The sequence below is a fragment of the Morone saxatilis genome, unplaced genomic scaffold (genome assembly GCF_004916995.1).
Source record: "Morone saxatilis isolate NCDOM2014 unplaced genomic scaffold, NCSU_SB_2.0 Contig16, whole genome shotgun sequence".
Classification (NCBI taxonomy): Eukaryota; Metazoa; Chordata; class Actinopteri; family Moronidae; genus Morone; species Morone saxatilis.
In genome coordinates, this window is record NW_023339718.1 from 11,599,154 (window position 1) to 11,620,799 (window position 21,646).

At 39.0% G+C, this 21,646-nt stretch overlaps 3 protein-coding genes across 4 annotated transcripts in view; 2 read left to right on the forward strand and 1 right to left on the reverse strand.

Moving 5' to 3' along the window:
- The window catches only part of me2 (malic enzyme 2, NAD(+)-dependent, mitochondrial), a 16,151-nt gene extending 2,404 nt beyond the window's left edge, over window positions 1-13,747 (forward strand). Inside the window, exons 2-15 of one of the 2 annotated variants that reach the window (XM_035657927.1) lie at window positions 1,818-1,971; window positions 5,721-5,854; window positions 5,997-6,146; window positions 6,407-6,482; window positions 6,748-6,909; window positions 7,004-7,217; window positions 7,751-7,848; window positions 8,360-8,473; window positions 8,604-8,715; window positions 8,960-9,102; window positions 9,198-9,300; window positions 9,519-9,589; window positions 10,123-10,221; window positions 10,529-13,747. In XM_035657927.1, coding sequence (XP_035513820.1) covers window positions 1,858-1,971; window positions 5,721-5,854; window positions 5,997-6,146; window positions 6,407-6,482; window positions 6,748-6,909; window positions 7,004-7,217; window positions 7,751-7,848; window positions 8,360-8,473; window positions 8,604-8,715; window positions 8,960-9,102; window positions 9,198-9,300; window positions 9,519-9,589; window positions 10,123-10,221; window positions 10,529-10,696 — 1,758 coding nt within the window. In that variant the 5' untranslated portion in view covers window positions 1,818-1,857 and the 3' untranslated portion in view covers window positions 10,697-13,747. Of the gene's footprint in view, window positions 1-1,814; window positions 1,972-5,720; window positions 5,855-5,996; window positions 6,147-6,406; window positions 6,483-6,747; window positions 6,910-7,003; window positions 7,218-7,750; window positions 7,849-8,359; window positions 8,474-8,603; window positions 8,716-8,959; window positions 9,103-9,197; window positions 9,301-9,518; window positions 9,590-10,122; window positions 10,222-10,528 lie in introns of both variants that reach the window. The other variant, XM_035657926.1, reaches the window with a different exon arrangement.
- A 183-nt stretch (window positions 13,748-13,930) lies between these two features.
- Window positions 13,931-18,411, forward strand: elac1 (elaC ribonuclease Z 1). The gene is made up of 5 exons (XM_035658362.1): window positions 13,931-14,204; window positions 15,095-15,301; window positions 15,703-15,761; window positions 15,991-16,201; window positions 16,895-18,411. Exons 1-5 carry the CDS (start codon window positions 14,048-14,050, stop codon window positions 17,368-17,370), a joined length of 1,110 nt encoding a protein of 369 aa, XP_035514255.1. The 5' UTR covers window positions 13,931-14,047; the 3' UTR covers window positions 17,371-18,411.
- mier3b (mesoderm induction early response 1, family member 3 b) overlaps window positions 18,262-21,646 on the reverse strand; it is a 17,851-nt gene continuing 14,466 nt past the window's right edge. The window contains 1 exon segment of the mRNA XM_035658363.1: window positions 18,262-21,413. Coding sequence (XP_035514256.1) covers window positions 20,937-21,413 — 477 coding nt within the window. The 3' untranslated portion in view covers window positions 18,262-20,936.

The window sequence follows — 21,646 nt, forward strand, 5'->3', positions numbered from 1 at the left end:
ACGTGGGTGCATTAATGTAATGCAGTCAGTGACAGTGGGTAATGGGTAAATATAACGTTAAATAAAAAGTAACTGTTGCAAGCACCCTTTGTTATGTTGTAGCATGCGAGTGGCATTTTGTTTGAATGGTTTTATATATATAGTTGCTTTATTTATACCTTCCTGTTACTTTGTGTGGGTCATTATTACTTTGATAAGATGGGTAGATAAGTAAGGACAGTGAAGTGAGGAATGGAGGAGGGCAGGACAACAGCACAGATGAGTGCTGCTACCCTGTTTGTGCTTTTGCCACCTGAGCTCAGCTGTATGTTGTTCCAGGCTACGAAATCACTCAAAGGAGTTCATCCTTCATCAAGCCTTTGTTTTTACTGTGTAATCCGCCTATATGTATAGATTAGAATGAAAATTAGATATGGCTTATTTGACTGCAGCTGAGTGTCGTTTCTTTGTGCATTTCACAGCAATGCTTCTTTCAGAGATCCGCTTGCCTCGGTCACTAAACTACAAACTAAAATAGAAACTGCATGCAATAATGCTCACGTTGCGGTTCTCAACCTAACTTGCTTACAGGTCCAGTTGCATTTCCTCAGGGTCAGGTCCTGACATTAAGGGAGGCGAGAAGGGGAAGAAGGTTCGGGCTGGATAACCAAATAAAAAATAGTTCAGGCAGCATTTACTCTCTGGTTTCATAGTCGGGATGATCTTTTGCTAACGTAATTACCACGAGGGGTTCAAGTGGCCTCTTTTCACCCGCCACAGCACAGCAGAACACCACATAGCAGTGAATCACAGTCACATGCATGACATGGCTCTTACAATGAAGATACTATTCCAGGCAAACAGCAGCAGCTGAAAGTAGGATAGAGGCCCTCATGTACAGTGAACATGCTGTATTGGTTGTTGATGAGAAATCATTTTAGGAAAAATCTACTATGTCACTGCCTTGTGTATTTATTTATGATGCTGATTTATCTTCACTCCTAAAATAGTATAAATCATTTATTCCCTCAGGTACACTCTGAAGATGCCACATAGGGTTTTTAAATGTTAGTTTCAGTCTTGCTTCCAACCTGTGATATATGTCATCTGTCTGTCTTCCCATCTTTCCTGTCGACTGATGTCACCATGATTTATCTCGTTCTGTCTTCATGTGGAGCTCAGTGCGAAAGGATTATTGCAATCTTTCAAAGCTTTGTTTCTCAGATCATCCACTAAATCACTTCTGTCCACGTCCAGATTAATGACCAGCCACTGCATCTGTAATCCTTGAGTGTGGGACTGTCTGTACACACACCAAGTGAATGTGTAGGGTTCTGCGAAGTGTGTGTCAGTAGACTCACTGACAGTCTTCACTGCTGATAGCTTAATGTCATACCAAAGTACAATAAGAGTCTGAAGATGTCATATGTTCAAAGGTTGTGGTAGGTCTTCACTTTCAGACGCAAGATTAGTTTAACATTAAAGCAATAACTCTTAACAACCAGTTGACACTAAGGAGTAGTTTCACATTCACACCATAAGCATTCAAATTGATTAGTGAGTTTTTTTATATTTGAATCTTGTGGGAAGCCAACTGTAAGAGACGACAGTACATTTATTTTATAGTTAAGACTTCCCCAAACTCCTATAATCAGTTAATATGCACATGTTGGGAATGTTTAGGCTTTAAAACAGGCAAAAGCCCACAGAAATGAAGTGTTTGTCCATGCTAATATGAATCCTCCCAAGCAGGAAGACGAAGAAGGAAATGGATAATCATGTCTCTGGAAAACAGTAGGTTGTTTTGTCAACTATGTTTCTCTTCCCCTCCTCAGCAGCTCTCTACCAGTGGACCTTCCAGACCAGTGACTGTCCACCATGTTATCCAGGTTGAGAACATCCTGGTCCCTGAGGCCCTGTGTCTCTGTTTGCAGATGGGCACACACCAAAGACAAGGGCAAACCCCTCATGCTCAACCCTCGCACCAACAAAGTGAGTGGATTACTTTCCATTGTGCGCACGTGTCAGCGTTTGAACAGGCGTAATCGTTAAAGAGATGGCAGCTTTATTAACATGTCTCTCAGCGTGTCAGCCCATTTGTGCTAGATTCATGCCAAACATGTCGTGTTGGCTAATTGGCATATGCATTACAATTATTTTCCACCCTGACACAGAAAAAGCATATCATAATCATTTCATAATATTCTTTAGTTACAATGGATAAACTAAATGTATTGCAAATTATAACTGGAGAAAACCTTTTGACCAAGTTTTCGGCTGTTGACTGTTGAAGGGTTGATTATCCTTATATTTTTCCATTCTTTCAACCCTCTTACACTCACACATCTTCTAGCTGTCAATATTTCTGTTATCCCTGGATAAGAATAGCAGAGAGCTGTGTTGTAGTGTGACAGACAGGAAATGAATTGAAGGTTCTGACATGTCTGACAGCCTTTTTATAACGATATATTTCTATATCTTAATGAACACAAATATATTACAATTTCTGCAGGCTGGAAGAAATTTTAAATGATCCCCGAAAGTAGAAAATGTCAGCATTCACACGTAAAGAGCACCAAATATGCAGTCACTTGCACAGAGCAGTGTAGTACAACATTATAAAGTGCAGTCAAGAGCTGCATCTGTTAATCTTCTCCCTAAGCCAGTGATTGGTACTGCTGAAAAACTAGAATAACTGAGTCAAAGGTTTTTTAGCAGCTGGGTTGGAGCTGCTGTTCATTTTCCTCTGCTGTCTGACTTGGTCTCATTTCTTACACATGATCTAACTTGAGACCTTCAGGGGATGGTTTTCAGGCATTTGGGAAGCTTAACTAATTGATCATGGGATTTTAATCTACCCAGTGCTGCTGTACTTCCACAGAAGCTACCAATACCAACATATATTCCTTTTTCTAATTTGCTTTCTAGCTAATCATATAATTATTGTTATAAACCTGAACATGATTTTGTTTTCTGAACCCTTTGCCTTGAACTAGAATTACTGACAAATGCTGATATAATCTGCTCAGATAATATTAATTATTAATAATACATTACTAAACAAATTTGTTATCAAATAATAGCTTGACAGACGGCTGAGAAGACCTGGCTAACCACACCCAGCATCACAGTGGGTGCAGTCCCACTGTGTGAAATGTTTGTTAAATCATCATCATCATTTACTCCTTTTTCTTTTCTTTTATATTTTATTCAGCTCTTTATATTCCTTTAATGATTCGTCATGCCTTATGTAAAGCACTTGGACTTGTTTTGGTGCTATACAAATAAACTTGTCTTGCTGTGCACCTGTAACCACACCCAACAGTGGCGTTACTGCATTACTGTGGCGAGGTGGGGACTTCATATGACAAACAATGCATACTTTATTCAGCTGGTGTAAGTTGCTCTGTAATATGTATCTAATATCCATTACAGATATCACATTGTTTGGTTTCTTTCTTGTCAGTTTTTTCCAGCTACTAAGAAGTTACACATGGCATTTGTAACCTGAGGCTGTAGCTGCTTGAACTCCCCCGATCTCATTCTGTGCATGTTATGCTAAACTTAGCTTAAACTGCACATGTTGTGCTAAATATAAACATTCCAACCAACATGTAAACTGGTCACAGGCTAGTTGGGTAATGGTCCTAGAAATACTGTACAAACAGAAACTACACTTACATTGCACTTCCGGCCTAAATCCTCACTATGTTCATTTCTTTTTTTCTTTGAGTCTAGTTTAGAAACTCTGTTTATCAAAACTAACTCAAGTGTGAAAAAGCTGTGAGTAGAAATTTTAAGCATCTCTTCTAGCGTTAAAGTTGTTGTGCCTTGCATCTAAAAACAATTAAAACTGCATGAAGCCAGACACAAACATCAACATTCTGGTTACTCATAGGAAGACCATATCTGCCAGAGCAGATGTGACTCGCATCAGCAGACTACATTGTCATCCCCCAACAGTAAAGGTCATAGTGTTGCACAGCTGCATTGTTTATTACATTACATTGTCAACAAGATATTTTTTTTGTAGGGCATTGAATCATACATCCCTCTACCTTTTTAGACTTAAAATAAATTCAATTAAACTAAAATGATTTTATGTAAAATTGAGCAGGATGGATGATCCATTTTGGCCAATTTCACTAACACGTTGATTTTGTTTTGAAACCGTGAATTTTACATAGTTTGGGGTTTTTTTTAAAAGAAAGTATGAGGTGTTTCACCTCACTTTCAACATATATAAGCACAAACTCAAATCATATGATATACATTATTTAGAGAAATACATGCACAAACAGTATAAATATACATTATTTACATTATATAGCTCAGGCTTCTTTTTTGGGACGAGTTAGAATCACTCAAAGCACTGAAAATAAATGCAAAACAACCATTTGAACAATGAAACCTGTGACATGTGGAAACTTTCAATTCCATGTAAAAGAGAAAACCAAAAACTACATTTGCACAGGTTTGCACTTTGCAGCATGTTGCATTATCGCGCACTAGAGTGGAGTGAAGCAAAATGCTCCATCAGCATGACTCAGCATTTTGCCAGGGGAGCCCCCAGCATTCATCACTCTCAACAAAATAATCAGCCCCTTCCCCAGCCCCAGAGGTTATGGCTTCCATGTGTTTCACCCATATGTCATTCACAGACAGACGTGTAAACCTACATACACATATACTGCAGGAACATGTACACTTCGTATCCGTCCTCCCCCATCCTCTCTTTCATACATGGGGTGTTCCTGCCCAGAGTCCTCTTCATTGGCTTCTTTGAGGCTACTCCCCTCTCTTACGTCTTTTCCTTTCTTTCCCCAACTGCAAAATTGCTTTCATCTGGTCTCCCCCTTTTTCACTCAGCTGCCTTTCTTTTAAAGGTTAGAGTCTATAGGTTAACCTACCAGTCTTAGGACCAATAGGTAATGCAATGTGCCCTCTGGTGACAAAATTGTATCATGGTATGTGAACATATTTTGCAACAGGTTCTCAAAATTGGTTCAGTTTTTATTTTTTATTTTATTGAGGGATATTTATTCATTATTTAATTAATTATTGTTAATTCTTTTTAAACAATACTTTATTAAGTGTTTCACATATAGAAAACATACAAATAACAATGACCACAGCAATAGCAAATAGTGTACAAGTGTACTATACAACAAAACAATCAAAAGATAAAAAAATAAAATAAAAACAGTTAAAAACAAATAAAACAATAAGTAAATAAAAAGAAATAAATAACTGAAGAAGCATCAGTAGTTACAGAGGGCAATTATTGTTATTTTAAGTATGAAAGTTAAAAGAAGCACGTTTGTACCAGAGAGATCATATTTAAACGTATTAAGTGAGGTATATAAAATACATATATAACCTTTACAGACAGTACATACAATATAAAAGGCAAAATATTGTATCAAACAACTTTCAATGGCCCCTCCTTTGCCATTGTCCCACAGAGAATGTATTTCACTAAGAAGTTTTGATTTCCTGTAAGATAAGACTTGTTCTTTAATTTGGTAAAATGTGTCGAATTAACAGGAGTTAATACAGGAGTCCTACTTAGAAATAACAGGATAGCACTTCTCAAAAATGAATTCTGCCAGTTGAACTCTTAAGTCACTTAAGTTAACTTGACTTAGCATTATTCTTTAACAATCAGCAGCTGACACAAGGCAGATACATACGGTACATTCTCTTTGTAACCATACTCACACCTCTTTTTTTCTCCCAAGGGCATGGCCTTCACTCTGCAGGAGAGACAAATGTTGGGAATACATGGTCTGTTGCCTCCCAAAGTGGAGACTCAGGACACTCAAGCAATGCGCTTTCAGAATAATCTGAAGAAGATGACTGATCCCCTAGGGAAGTAAGGACACATTTTGTGCAAAGCACTGGAAAGAACAGCCACAGCATGACCTCCTCTGTTTTGTTATTAATCCTAAATTCATTTTAAAGATACAGTTGAACTCTTTCTCTCTGTCTTCCATTTATTCTCCTTTTCCGCACAGGTACGTCTACTTGATGGGCATCCAGGAAAGGAATGAGAGGCTTTTCTATAGGGTGTTGATGGAAGACATTGAGGAATTGATGCCAATTGTCTACACTCCCACTGTAGGCCTGGCCTGCACACAGTATGGACACATCTTTAGGAGACCCAAGTAAGCATGCAGTAAAGCTGAGCCTTCAATGTAGGTTTACTTTGGTGGCAGACATACTGTACATGTTGCACTTTCAGGAAGACAAAGAAGAAGAATTTTAACTTAAAGCATGCAGTCTAGATTGCTACCTGCTATAGGCATTATGTGCACAAAATTCATAATGTTCAGGATGTTATTATAGTGGAGATATGTTTACCTATTTGGTAGAATCGTACTACAATTATTAAAGTAGTCAACTACCACCTTGTTTCTCTCACCAGAGGCTTGTTTATCTCCATTCGGGACAGAGGACACGTCCGTTCCATCCTGGACAACTGGCCAGAGACTAATGTTGCAGTGAGTAGACTCTTTGGGCCAAATTGGAAAACTGTGAATATGGAGTCAGTCACTTACAGACTTTAGGCCTTACAGATATGAATAAATAGAGATCAAGTTGTAAATATAGTAAGTCTAGGAAAGTTAATTGATCTATCACAGTCCACATTTTCTACATTCACCTGGCTAAGGTCAGGTTTAATATTGCTCACAGCTTATAAAATGTTAATCTGCAGTTTTGCTGACTGGTGTACTTCTTTTCCACTGCCTCTCTCTCTCTCTGTAGGCAGTAGTAGTAACTGATGGAGAGCGAATTTTAGGATTAGGAGACCTGGGTGTTTATGGAATGGGCATCCCTGTCGGAAAACTTTGCCTGTACACTGCCTGTGCTGGCATAAGACCCGAGCGATGTCTGCCTGTGGCGATAGATGTTGGCACAGACAATGAGGTAGGAAAGCTATGTGTATGTTTTCTGTAAACTGTATATGTGTACATGCTTATATATTTATATTTATTTATATCTGTCCTTGCCCTCCAATCAGACTCTCCTCAAGGATCCGCTGTACATGGGCCTGTACCAGAAGCGAGATCGCTCTCAAGCCTACGATGATCTGATTGATGAGTTCATGGAAGCGGTGGTGGAGAAGTACGGGCAGGACACACTGATCCAGTTTGAGGACTTTGGGAACCACAATGCTTTTCGCTTCCTCAGGAAGTACAGGGAGAAGTACTGCACCTTCAACGATGATATCCAAGGTTCACATATAATCCTTCACACAGCACTTTGGAGTTGCACTTTGTAGTAATGCCAGTTAATCTATTCAGTTAAAACCAACAGTTCAGTTGTATGTTGCTTAGAGAACCATTCTTGACGGTATGTTTCCACCAATCCCTGCAATTTGCATATCCCTTTAAATTATACATTTGTGGGAGACCTTTTTAAAAGGTTTTTTAAATGATTTTCAACCTTCTTTTCATTTCACCATAAAAATGCAAAACCTGAAATGTGCTTGAATTATGTAATCCATTACAGTGGACATATTGTGACCTTTAAGTCACATTAGTGCTGCAAGGTAATGCAGTTTGCTGTGGTGACTTTTTAAAATGTCAAGGAACTACAGCAGCTGTGGTTTGAGAACTGGGAGCGGAAAGATTCAAATCAAACTAAGACAAGCACAACATAACTTTCTAATTTCCATCAAGTGAATGGAGACCCATGCCATCTCCCTACCTTAAAACAAATGATGTGATTAATCTGTTTTCTTCTGTTGTCTTCTTTATGTTTGCAGGCACTGCGTCTGTAGCTCTTGCTGGTCTGTTAGCAGCTCAGAGAGCCATTGGCAAACCCATCACTGAACACCGGGTGCTTTTCCTGGGAGCTGGAGAGGTAAGATTATATTTATCCATTAATCAGTCAAACCAGAAAATATTCTCATTCGTTCCAAGTAATTTATTTTGTCATTATACAACACAAGGTTGCACAGTGAGAAGAAAGTTGTAGTCTCTCCATGCTACACACACAGAACATAACAGATAATTAAGTTAAGATCGTATAAAATATATAAAATATAAGTATATATATACTATTTCTACAGTATGCAGTGCATTTTTTGAATTTGCACCTGGCGGAATTTGAACAGCAGCAACAAGATAGTGATGCAGTATTGTTAGAGCCATGCTGCCCCCTACTGGCCAGAGCTGGTTTTTCCAATAAGAAATAACAAATTACTTAAGAACTTAAAACGTATTAAAGATGTGCTACGGATTGATCAGAATGTTTATGGGAAAATGTGGATTAGCTTAGTCATTCTCTTGTTGAAAGTAAGGGTTAAAGTTTCACTCTGGATACACTGTCTAAACACTGAATGTTTAACTTGATAAGGTTATTTTCTCATTAGGCTGCCCTTGGTATTGCCAATCTGATTGTTATGGCCATGATGGAGAGGGGCATGACCCAAGCTGATGCCAGAAAAAAGATCTGGATGTATGATAAACATGGCCTACTTGTAAAGGTTAGTGTGTGTGTGACACAGACATTAACGACCAGAACACACATTATATGTCTGTATGGCTTCCTGTCTGGCTCACTACTGTATTCTTATTGATTTATTGATACCAACAATGTACTATATGTGACTCCAGGACAGACCGCAGGAAACGGACTCTAACCAGGAGGCGTTTGTCCATGACAGTCCCGGGAGTGTACAGAGCTTCCTAGATGCTGTCAACACCATTAAACCCACAGCTATCATTGGTAAGAAACTCATTTTCCTCGCAGTACAGTTTGTAATATGCATTGTAAGCCATTAATCAAAAAACAGAAACTGAATAAAATAATAAATACGTCCTTAATTTGATCAAAGCTTATTATCCGATTATTATCCAAACTCTTAAATCACGCTGTCATGGCTCAGTGTGCTGTAATTGCGAGCTCCTCTTCAGCTTTAATGATTGATCGCAAGCACAGGGTGACCAGCATTTCTCTTTCCTTCTTCCAGGTGTGTCAGGAGCTGGACGTCTGTTCACCCACGACGTCTTAAGGTCCATGGGAACCCTGAACGAACGACCAATCATCTTTGCCCTGAGTAACCCAACCACTAAAGCAGAGTGCACAGCAGAGGATGCCTACACACTCACTGACGTACACAGCTCTTTCTGCTTCACGCTCCCTGTTATTGGCCTTTCTGTTTTCCCCCATCAGTCTTTCACCCTTTCTTTTTTTTCTTTGTCCCACAGGGTAGATGCCTTTTCGCCAGTGGCAGTCCGTTCGGCCCAGTGACCCTGAGTGATGGCCGCGTCTTCACTCCAGGACAGGGGAACAACGCTTACATCTTCCCAGGTGAAAGAAAAAAGAAAATGAATTTTCACAATTTATTTTTATGACCAGAAGAGAGTATGAATTACGGATTCCCTGGATGTCAAAACACGACTCAATAACTTTCAGTGTGAAGAAGAAACCAAAGCCTAGTGTTTGCACTACGCCAGACAAAAACATTGGACGATAAACAACACACAAAAAGAAAATGTTTTAAAACACATGCTGTATGTGTGTTGCAGGTGTGGCCTTGGCTGTGATCCTGAGTGGAGTGAGACACATCAGTGACACAGTATTCCTCGAGGCTGCCAAGGTCTGAAATCACGAGTGTTTTTTTCAGTCTGTCTCTGCCTTAAACCTTCTGAAGTCAATCTTTACCTCGCTCTCACCCCAGCTTGCACTTTCTTGCTGACTCTGTTTATGTATACATACGCTGTATAGGGGCGAATTAACCCTCTTTAACCCTTCTGATGTCTCCTGTTCCCTCTCTTTCTAGACTCTGGCTTAATAACTAACAGATGAGGAACTTTTAAAAGACTGTTCCTGCTTTGCACTTCTTCCATCTATGTTTTTTGTTTGTTTGTTGTTGTTTAATACTGAAATGTTGTGCATGAAGAAGACACATTGCTGCATGTTGATTATTAGTAACAGTGATTTGGTCATTTCTGTCACTTCACCTGACACTTCTTATTTTGTCTTATTCAGAAGCACGTTTATATTTAGATTTAGATGACTGAAGAACTGAGAAATATGCTTTAGACAAATAATAATAGTAGTTTTTTAGTCCCTGTTTTTTGGCCCCTAGTAATTCATCTTCAGCCTAAAGTATTTTTATACTCTTTTCAGACTCTTTCAGAGCAGCTGACGGATAAAGAGCTGGAAGAAGGCAGACTCTATCCTCCTCTCTCCAACATCAGAGAGGTCTCGGTCCAGATGGCTGTCAAGGCAAGTCTCTTGAAAATGACAATTTTTAACTAGCTGAATGTTTCGTCTATTGATAAACCTGTTAATGTTAGTCCAAACCTTAACTGTTCCTGCTTAAATTTAGCCTCTTCTATCGTCATCTGGTTTTGAAAATCTACGACCATATCCACCACAGCCAAACAAAAATAGTAACGCATAACATTAAGCTAGTTGGCTTTTAATAATTGTGTGTTTTAAATTGTGTCCTGTTTAATAATGTGTCTGACCTTTCTTTTTGTGTCTGCCTCTCAGTATGAGTCAATGCTAAACTTCCTCTTTCTTGCTATAGGTGGTGGAGTATGTCTATGCTAAAGGCATGGCGTTCCGCTACCCTGAGCCAGTGGACAAAAACGCCTTTGTACGTGCCACTGTGTGGGACACGAACTACGACTCCTTCCTGCCAGACACCTACGACTGGCCAGGCGTCAGCTTCACCCCCAAGACTGACTCGAAGTAGAACCGGCTCTCACTGTGCCCCATGTCACACTGTCACTCTTCCTTTGTTTTCCACTTAAGTCTTAATCACAGATCTTTTGAGATGACCTTTGTTCTCTTAGTGCAAACATCTGCTTATGAGAAAAGGCAGTAGAAGCCCCTTTCTGCTGCTTTTCACTTACTGCATTTGCACTAAAGCAGTCTTATTAGATCTGTGAAAAGGTAAAGTGGGAAATGGCTTCTTCACATCCGAGTTCTTTATCACCTCTACATCACATGTAAACCTGTACTGTCCCTGGAGGGCCACCTAGTGGTGGAAAAAGGCAGTGTGGAAATCTGGTTTCATTGTTGAAACCTTGAGATACATTTATATATTTGTCATAAAATACCCTTTTGTCAGGAAAGGTCATGCTATTTTCAAAGGCAGTCACTCCATATTTAATGTAATACTGATTCTAATTTGATGCAAAATAGTTTTGTTGTGTACACTCCTGATGCAGAAGGTAGTCTTTGATTAGCACCACCAATAAGTCCACTTACTACTATTGTGACTATATGTAGCTACCTGGAAATTGCCAAACTTAATGCACAAATTTTAACATGCAGTATAGACATTGCCTTTTTTCACAACAAGTGGACCTCCGGTGGCAGAGCAGGTCTAGTAGAGCGGAGGGTTACAGTATTCAGCCTTTGTGTTCAAATTAGGAGAGGAAGAGCAGAAACAATGCTACTCAGGGGAGAGTTGGAGTGAGATTTAGAGAAAGACTGTAGAAAATGGTTTAATGAAGGGAAATTACATGAAATTTATATCTAAAAACGTGTTAGCAACCAACCTCCACTCCAACATTTTATTTGTGTGAAGGGTTTTCGACACGTGTTTATTCCTCTGAAGTAATTTTATTTTTGGGGGTGTGTTTAGATGTTTTGTCATTGTGCTGTATATTCATTTGAAAGCCTGTCATTGACACTCCTTTAATGCGTTTTGGTAAGAACTCCAAGAATCCCTAAAATGAACTCTTGGTTAAGTGTGATATACAAACAATACCCTAAATATAAAGAAACAATGTGCAGTATCAAATGATTGGATAAACATTATTTTTTATTTGAATTATATTTTGTTTACTGTACATGTCCTTTTGTGGAAACTGAGACTGTTTGCTGAAAGAGTATTTATAAAGTTGTGTTAAGGACATCCATGTGTGTTTTGGCAGGTTGGTGTATGGGCTTTGCTCCATATTCAACAAAACAACAGACTTATACGCTATAATCATGTACGATGATCATTTATAATAACTTATAACACAGTCACATTATCTAATATTGACACAACAAAAAGGTAAGGCTTTGCTTATGCAACTATATTTATATAACATCTTTCAACAAGGCAATTCAAAGTGTTGTACATAAAAGATAAAAGGCGTTAACAAAAACACAAGCCAATATTAAAAGAAATAAGGATAATACAGATGAACCAGAAGAATAAAAAATACAGTGCAGTGCAAGATATGAATAAATAGTCAATTTGTTTTAATAAAAGGCAGCGGCAAACAGTACAACCATTAAGTGTTGATTTAATGCAGACCCTCAAGTTTTCTGGGACTTTCCGATTTGTGGTGCATGATGTCATTTACTCATAATTTACACTCCGGGCTATTTAAAATTCGTATTATTGGCATAAAAAGATAGTGACCAAGTAGCTTTTCAAGGAAACTTCTTGAAACTGACATTTTGACCTTTTTAATGTGGTTTTCATCATCACCACACATTCTGAAAAAAACTTTCTGCTCATGTCCATGTCCCAAAACCATCCTTACTGGCACTGTTAACGTACAGTACTTGATGTAAAACCAAGTAATGCTATCACCGTCAGCTATAACTATCTGAAATTTCACTCATTTTTGTATTGTATTGTATTATGTATGTATACAAACATTGGTAGTGAGTGCTTATTTTTGATGTGAAAGGTCTAACTTCTTATACATTAACCATCCAGTGTTCTCCTGTCAGCTATACAGTTAAATAGTCACAGTTATAGCAGATGGCAGCATCCTCAAGCCCATCATATAGTTCAATATATTTTATTAACTTTATTCCAGTTATGTTTTCCTAAAATTCTATATTTAAATTCTATAATCTATCTATATTTCAGATTAATGTATTGCAATTATTTCAGTGAGACATGTGACAGTGCACCTGCCAAGATCTTTCACTTTGCTCTGTACTCTTTCTGGCTGCAGTCTATTATAATAAGTGAGCTAAAGATCTAAAATGATGTGTTCAATGTAAAATGTGAGAATTAAGAAACCCTGACCATAAACACATACAACCGTACAGCTAACATGTGTTTAAGTCTGAAAAAGTAACACATTACATTAAAACTACCAATTAGTCTATTGTATTTGTACTATTGCCTTACACACAGCTTTTAAGGGCATTGGCAGTATCATGCATGAGTCTTTAATGTGTTTAAATATATATTCTAGGCTGCTGTGTAAATTTTAATCTCAGGATATTGTATTAGGACCTTTTAACCACCTGCATTGAAGTGCCTGCACGATGTTCAGTATGTGTTCATAATCACGTAATGTTCCTGATGTAGACCTCACAGCATGCTGCAGGCAGAGCTGAGAAACAACAGCACTATGAGCAATTGCGTAGTGGTCAATGTGCAGCTTTTTCTCTGATAGACTTCAGGTTGTGAACACATATTATTAAAGACAACGTTATCTACTTATCTATATTTTTAAATAGTTTTATTTAAAGAAAGGACTGAGAAACAGTTTAACTGCATTACCTGTCGTGTCACCTGTCTATCCAGTTCTCAATAATTGTAATCGAGTATGAGTTTTTACTGTGATCATGTGATTCTTGTCGTCCCCATAAGGAACATTTACCATGTGTCACTGAAGTGTGCATTCATATAGTGCTGTGTCCTTCTTGTTTGTGTTTTTGAAGTTTATTTTTGTTACACAGTAATATTGCCTCAGCGTTGGTCTATGGTTTGTACTCAGAGAGCAACATATTTGTGCTATGTGCTGTTGAAAGTGCAGAATAAAAACTGTTTTATACTGGCTGAAATGTCTTTATGTGTTCCGTGCCTGAGCAGCTGTAGTCATCCAGATTCTGTTGTGTTGCATTTGTTTTAATCCAGTCCTAGTCTTTGTATGCTTGTATGTTACGAGCCATGAATTGTACTTGAACCTACCATCACTTGGAAGAAATCCGACTTAACGTGAACGCCGCACCGTCGCTCGTGTTGCGTCATCACCGTGCGACTGTTTACAGTGAGCATGGCACGCCGCCTCGGCCGCAGCAGTGTCGGTGTGTAGCTGTGGTCGGGTCTCACCGGTGCTCCTGGAACCTGGGGAGGAGGATGAGCATGGATGTGACCTTCCTCGGGACCGGCTCGGCCTACCCGTCCCCTCACCGCGGGGCCTCGGCCCTGGTGCTGCGGACGGAGGGCCAGTGCTGGCTGTTTGACTGCGGGGAGGGAACCCAGACACAGCTGATGAAGAGCCAACTCAGAGCCGGTGAGTCGCTGCAGCCTTTAAAGCTATTGAAGCTCAGTCTTGAATAAACCGTTTATTCAAATGTGCCCGCCACTCAAATTGCTCTCTTTCCACACACACACACGCACACACACACACAACCACACACGGCACACCACACACACAGGAGAGGAGTAAGATATTAGGAGGAATTTTCAGGATTTATTGACAGAACTGGAGTGCATTTCAGTAGCGCGTGGGGGCACATAGTTTACTTTTTACTCATTGGCGGAAGAATGAAAAGTTTCTTGGGTGCTATGACTTGGGGACCTTCAGGAGGGTGGGGGACCAAGATATTCAGAACAGAAATACTCTGTTAGAAGGAGAAGAAGTATAAAGGTAGTAGCGTCAAAATATACTTTAATAAGAACAAAAAGTAAATGTGCTTATTATGCAGGCTGGAGGCAGCTGTTTTTTTTTTTAGTATACTGGGTAGCTTATTCTTATCTATAATATTCATACATCATCATTTCTTTGTTGATTAAACATATGTATAAATAATCTGACGTGAAATAAAATGGAGTAGAAGGATAAAGTAGCAGAAAATGGGGAATAATGTATCCACCACTGCTTGAACATGACTTTTTTCATCTCAGGCAAGTGAGTTCAAGTTTGAGAGACAGTTTAATGCCTTATCATAACTCTGGCACAGTCTAGACTCTAGAAGATTAAAGACAGTCAATTAATCACTGATGTGAAAACTACAAGACATGCTAGCCTTCTTTATTTCCTGCATTTTAATCCAGTATTACTACTTCCAGCCTAATTTACTTCCATGATGTGTCATCTATGATTATTTCAATAACCTGCTCTCTGCACATTCCCACTGTAGCACCTGTAATATGATATAATATGTTGTGTTTTCTAACCAGGTCGCATCACCAAGGTTTTCATCTCTCACTTGCATGGAGATCACCTGTTTGGTCTGCCTGGTCTCCTGTGCACTGTGAGCCTCAACACCAACCCGGACCCCCAGCAGAGCCTCAATCGCGTGGACATCTACGGGCCCCGGGGCCTCCGGCAATTTCTAAGGGTGACACTTGGCCTCACAGGCTCACAGCTGCTCTTCCCTTATGCAGGCAGGTCCAAAATGTATCCATAATGTGTCCACACTGATGCAGTCTTAACACTGGTAATAGTTTGCCAAGCAGCAGAGAAGACCCTCCCTGTGTTTATGTATGTCTTGAACACCCAGAATGAAAAGCTTTATTCAGTTCATACAACAGCAAATCAACGTTTCACCATTCAGTACTAAACCACAGCTATGCTACAGCTATCATGTTTTTATAGATATATGTGGATATATATGTATGTGTGTATATACGAAAACTACAACACTTTTCAGCCCTCTTTATTTGCTGTTATTTACAAAGCAAATGAAGAAGTTACTACTTTTAGTCTAATAATTTACACATTTTTTTTTTATTGTACTTCATTCTAATGTACTCTAATGTCATCTGTATTATGTATGTGGCTGCAGTACATGAGCTGGAGCCTACAACTGACCAGAGTCCAGAAGAGGGACAGCTCAGTCTGGAGGTATGTGATTGATTTTAGTGGTATTGCTGTGTGGTGATAAATCACACCTTATCTCTCTGTATAGTGCAAAGGGTTAGGGTTAGGGTTGCAATCATTTCTGTGAGGTCAGTGTATGTTGTTTACTTTATTTGCATCATTTATACAATGTTAATGTGTATATCTTCTATGTCCAAATGTTGTATTTTTAAGTTTCATGTAATCTTCAGTGTTTTGCTCTGCGCCTCCTCAGATGACAGCTGAGTGCGGCCCTCTGCACCCACAGGAGCAGCCGGGCAGGACCATCTCCCTGGATGTCTCCAGTGACTCTTACCTCCTCTTCGAAGACAAGAGGTTTGTGGTCAAGGCCTTCAGGTTGTTTCACCGAATCCCCTCATTTGGCTTTTGCATTCAGGAGCATGATCGACCCGGAAGACTGAAGACTGAACTTCTGAAAGAACTAGGTAAAAGGTCTTTTTATATATATATTTTATTTCTGTATTTCTTAATTTAGACGCTTGGACAGAAATGTGAAGAGAGAAGATAAAGTAATTGTAGATGATTGCACAGCTAAGGGTATAGAGTTTCTAATTGGACATAGTAAGCATAAAAGTGCAACATGTTTTATTAAGACAACAATGCTGTTTGCAGGATATGATGTGAGGGTAGATTGGCAGGTAAAAAATAGTTGATGGTTGGAATTTTACCCTTGAAAGCACTAAAAATACACAAAGTGAAAAACAAAAGAGCGTTACATACAAATGAAAGAAAAAAACAAGTTTGTGCATTTTTGGCATAATGTAGTAATTGTAATATATAATAATAATTTTATATATATATAAATAACAGCAAATTAAGATTTTACGCACAAGACTTAAGCCAATTGTTTTAAATTTAAACTACAACCCCTCACATATTAATACATCAATAATAATGTAATAGTGTAACGCTGACAGTAGCCACTCTGCATTTTTAGTACTTTTCAGTACTTTTACTACTTTAAGTATATTTCATTGCCAATATTTATGTACTTTCACAGTTAAATGTTGAAGGCAGTAGTATTTCTAAACTGTGTTATTGCTACTTTTACTTAGAAAATGTCTTCCAAATGAAACCTGTGGACTATTGTAAATGGTGTAGTTTTATGTCCCCCCCAGGCTTGAAACCAGGGCCGCTTTATGGACAGCTGAAAGCTGGAGAGCCTGTAACTGTGGTGGAGAGTGGACGAGTCGTTCTGCCTAGTGAGGTACTGGAAGAAGCCATTCCTGGAAGGAAAGTCTGCATCTTCGGGGACTGCAGCTCAGTTCTCGGGGAAGGACCACTGAGGTTGTGCAATGGAGCAGACATGTTGGTTCACGAGGCCACCCTCGCGAACGAGCACCGAGAGAAAGCCGTGGACCACGGACACAGCACACCTGAAATGGCGGCGGCAGTGGCTCGGGCTTGCTGTGCGCGGAGGCTGGTGCTGTACCACTTCAGTCAGAGGTACAAGCCCTGCTCCCTGCAGAAGGAAGGGGACGAGGATGAGGTGTCAGAGCTCAAGAGGCAGGCTGAAGATGCGCTACAGGACAGTGGTGTAGAAGTGACTCTGGCTGAGGACTTTCTGACTCTGCCCATTCCTCTCAGAAGATGAAGGTAGCGAATGATTTAGCTTTTATATTGCCTGTAGTAGATCAGATGTAAAAACAGAGCAGCCATCTGTTTGTATATGGTGTAAATTTAACCTTTACATGTTAAAAAGTATTTAGTCTCAGCAGTTGTTAGCTTCATACTTGACTGTCTTCATCAGCATATGGATCAAATTTCTCCATGATTCCAAACACTTTTATGACTTCTCAGCCACATTTGCTTTTAAGTTAAGCTTCAACATTCATTCTTGACCGGCAGCTGACAAGGTCCACTTACATGCTGGCTTCCACTCATATCGCACGGCCTTCATCAGCAGGTCAACTTTTTCAACTTTTATGCAAACATGCCTAAATTCAGAAATACTTTATTGATCCCCGGGGGGGAATTTGTTGACAACGGGATCAACTGTAACAGGCAGCGTGCACTCTCCTAAATGGTAATTTATGGAAATTGGAAATGTTTGCACTTCTACCTACGATTATGTAACAACTGAGCAAACTCCTGCTGCTGATGAAGACCATGTATTATGTTTAAAAACTCCAGAACAAGCAAATAAGTGACCTTGAGCTGAGATTATATATTTTTTCTCCATGTGCCGTTTCCAAAGTCAAGAATATAATTTTCAAGCTACATGACAAGTGAAGTCTTTTAATCATTAGACCATGATGCATTAAGTAGTTATTCACATTCCATTAAAAAAGGACAGAATTTGAATCTAATTTTAGTAGAAACCCTCCCAACGAAATTGTATGAATAATCACATCATAGGTTTCAGTCTTACTGGTGTTTTCTTTCAGTTTGTGATATTAACACTGTACTAAAACCCACAATGTTTCTATATGAATAAGTGAATTTAGAGGTTCTGTGTGAAGGTAAAGAAACATGCAGTCATCTCTGAACCTTTTCCAGAGCTTTATTTCTGGATCTGTACACAAGGTATTAAAGTACAACAGAAAATACAAAATAATGTTTAACAAAAGAAAAAAAAAAACTCAAATGTTTATGTACAATTCTTATAAACAATAAAGATAGCTTCTTGAACATTTCTCATAGTGAAGGTTTTGATTGTCTATATTTCTGGATATACATTTTTAAGTTTTGTAGGTTTTTATTCACAAAGGTGTTTTTGTTTTCGTCAAAGGACTCGAGTTTTCTTTTTCAAAACCACAACTGCTATAATTGTTTTCCTTTTTAAACTTCAAAACACAATACAAAATATAAAATAAATTTGTTTAGTGCTTTCTTGCACACACAAGTCTCATACCAGAGATATCAATAAAATATCACATTTTCGAGAGTTCACAGGGTGGTGAAAAACCTACTTCTACTACTTAATGGCCTTTACATTCTGACAGTTTTTCTGAGTCTTTGTACAAACCACAGGTGAAATAAATATCACTGCACTGCTAAAGCTAGAAGAGCTTGGAGGACCTACTGCATTATGCACATTGCATTAAAAGAGAAAACTAGCTCTCCACACACTTAGAGCAGCAGCCATCCCTTTACCATCAAGACAAATATAGACGACATGTAAAAAGAGTTTTTTCGAGGAAAGAAAGATGAGCGTCTTTTACACATGGCTGCAAGTTTTGAATAAAAATTTGCAACACTGAGTAATATCAATACGTCTTCGGGTAAAGCCGTTTTCAGTGGTACACTTGAGAAACAGACACAGCTGGCATGCGTGGTTTCAGCTGGGTCCTGGGGGGTTTGGGTATCATGACTTTCCAAAGAGAGAGAAAAGAAAATTCAAACACCAAGTCAACCGGTAAAATGCAAAACCAAAATATCTGTACATATCTACAAATTATTGCCTTTTGACAAGGAATCAAATTAAAACCTTTGTATTAACACAGATTCACAAGTGTAAGAGGTCAGTTAATAGACTTTTTAAAGGCTATTTGCTAATTATTTACATGAAATGCAGAAGTGAATACCTTTTCAGATGCTGGGCTTGGAAACTGAATTACTGGATGATAAAACTTAATGATGGTTTATAGGCATGAATCCTGTCTGTACACACACATAATGGTGAATTACAAGCTCTATGAACATGACAAACGTGATGTACCCCTGAAACAAACTAATCATCATAGCACAATGCATAGATAAATTAAGTAAACACTACTACTGCATCCAATCAACTGACGATGACCTGCTAAATATTTTACAATTCACAATTATGGACTTCAGTCAAGAGAAAATGGCTCCATTTCTGCTACTACACTCAAAGAAATCCGTGACCAGATTTCCCAAGGTCTTCTGTAGTCAGTACAGGTTAGGCAAAACAGAAACCGAGTGGCTTTAAATAAAGTGATAATACTGCTAGCAGGTTTACCCAAGCTTGCTAAGTGGTCTGAAAATGGCGTCACTTAATTTAGGAGCATATTCTAACATGATTTTTTTTTTTTTACTACAACTAACAAACAGACGTATACAGCCAAGCTTGCCTAATAGAAGCATGAGTTCAAAAGGATTAAACAAAATCTCACAAAGATTAAAGTAAATGCAATAAATACAAACTTAACAGTGCTTGATGATGTCTATGTTTAAGTGACTATTAACCCAACCAATATCTTTGCATTGCAATATTGCTGTTATGGTTTTCTTCTCTGACTGATACCCTCCTAGAAAGAAGCAGGCTTTAAACAAAAATTGCAATATCCAGCTGGAAAACCAGGAGACACCCATTATTTACTCTACAAAAGGTATTTTTTTGTCACCCATTTTAAAAATGTAATAGAAAAACTATGAATCTGGTACTATAATTTGGGTTTGACTAAATTATATTATTATTGGATAAATTAAAAAATATATGTTGCAAACATTTGCATGTTCCAGTTTGGCAACTTTGAACAGTTTTAAAGTAAACAAGCAGAGATCCAACTACGGACAAGCTTCCACAGGAGAACAGAATAAGAAAAGAAAACCAAACTGAAAAGCTTTAGCAGCTGAAGCCACGACACTTCCTGATGTCCAAGCTAATCTCCACGCTAGTGTTGCTCTTCATACAATGTCTAGCCAGGTTTATTTGGGTGCAAATAAAACCATTTGCACCAGCCTGGTTGCTAAAAAAAAGTACCTGTAAACCAAACACTAATTTTTTTTTAAAAAGTACCACTTCAAACAACAAGACAAGCAACTAAATACCAACACTACAGGCAGAAAACCAAGCCATTTTTTGGCAACTGGAAAGAATGGCAGGATAACGTATTGTAGCTCTGAAGATGTGTGTAGATCTGAGGGAGGAAGATACACAACTCTCCTACTGCAGCCTCTGGGCCCCACTGTACATGGACGTTACACATCTCAAGACCGCAAAACAAAAATAAAATAAATGGCTATATAAACTCTTGAGAGAAATCAAGATTTTAGTTCTATATGATAGACATCACTGATGTCATATTACACAAAAAATGAAAACAAAAAAGTATATTCATATACATATATATAGATATATATATATATATATATAATAGAATTTAAACAAATCAAATTCTCCAGTGAGGTCAGTCTTATGTACAAGCGGGTTAAGGGGTTTCAAAAGGGAAGGGAAGAAGACGAAGAAGATCACTCTGACTGAAGTGCCGCAGTGTGCTGTGTGTGGTGCCGTGCATGTGCTCCCAGAAACCCGTTGGGCTCGCCGCTGCCTGCCAAGCTCCCAAAGTCTGTGACAGACACTGCCATTTTGGCGCCGGTGATTCGGTGGTGGTGCGCCGCTGTCCGTCGTGCTTCGAAGTCCACGCCAAGGTTACCCACAGACACGTCATTGATAAAGGAGTCAGGCAGGGCCATCTTGAGTCTCTTGGAGGGCCGCTCGCAGTCCTTGTTGACACACACTCCTCCTAGCTGGCCCAGGTCAGAGTGGTAGAAGCCGGCGTCCAGCATGTTGAGGCAGTCGGGGTCCGCACCATTTGAAGGGAACCCGAGGGATTCGTCGTGGTTTAGGGACCCGCGATGGAGACTTTCCAGCTGAGAGAGGCTGTAGGAGTCCAGGCAACTAACCTCCGCAGGGCTGCACACTGTGGCTACACTGTTACTCAACGGCTGCACAGGAGACAAGACACTCAATTAACACTGAATGACTGGAAGCAATAAGAGACTGAGGTCAAGAAACACGCTGCTTAAGGAGGGACACTCCTATATTACCTAAAGAGGAAAACACAATAGTTGTTTTTAATGTTATCAAGCATTTCTTATTCCGAAGTTTCTTCCATAACTCCAGAACGAAGTCCCGTTACTGACCTGTGAGTTGGCTGGCAGTGATGGAGTTGAGCAGG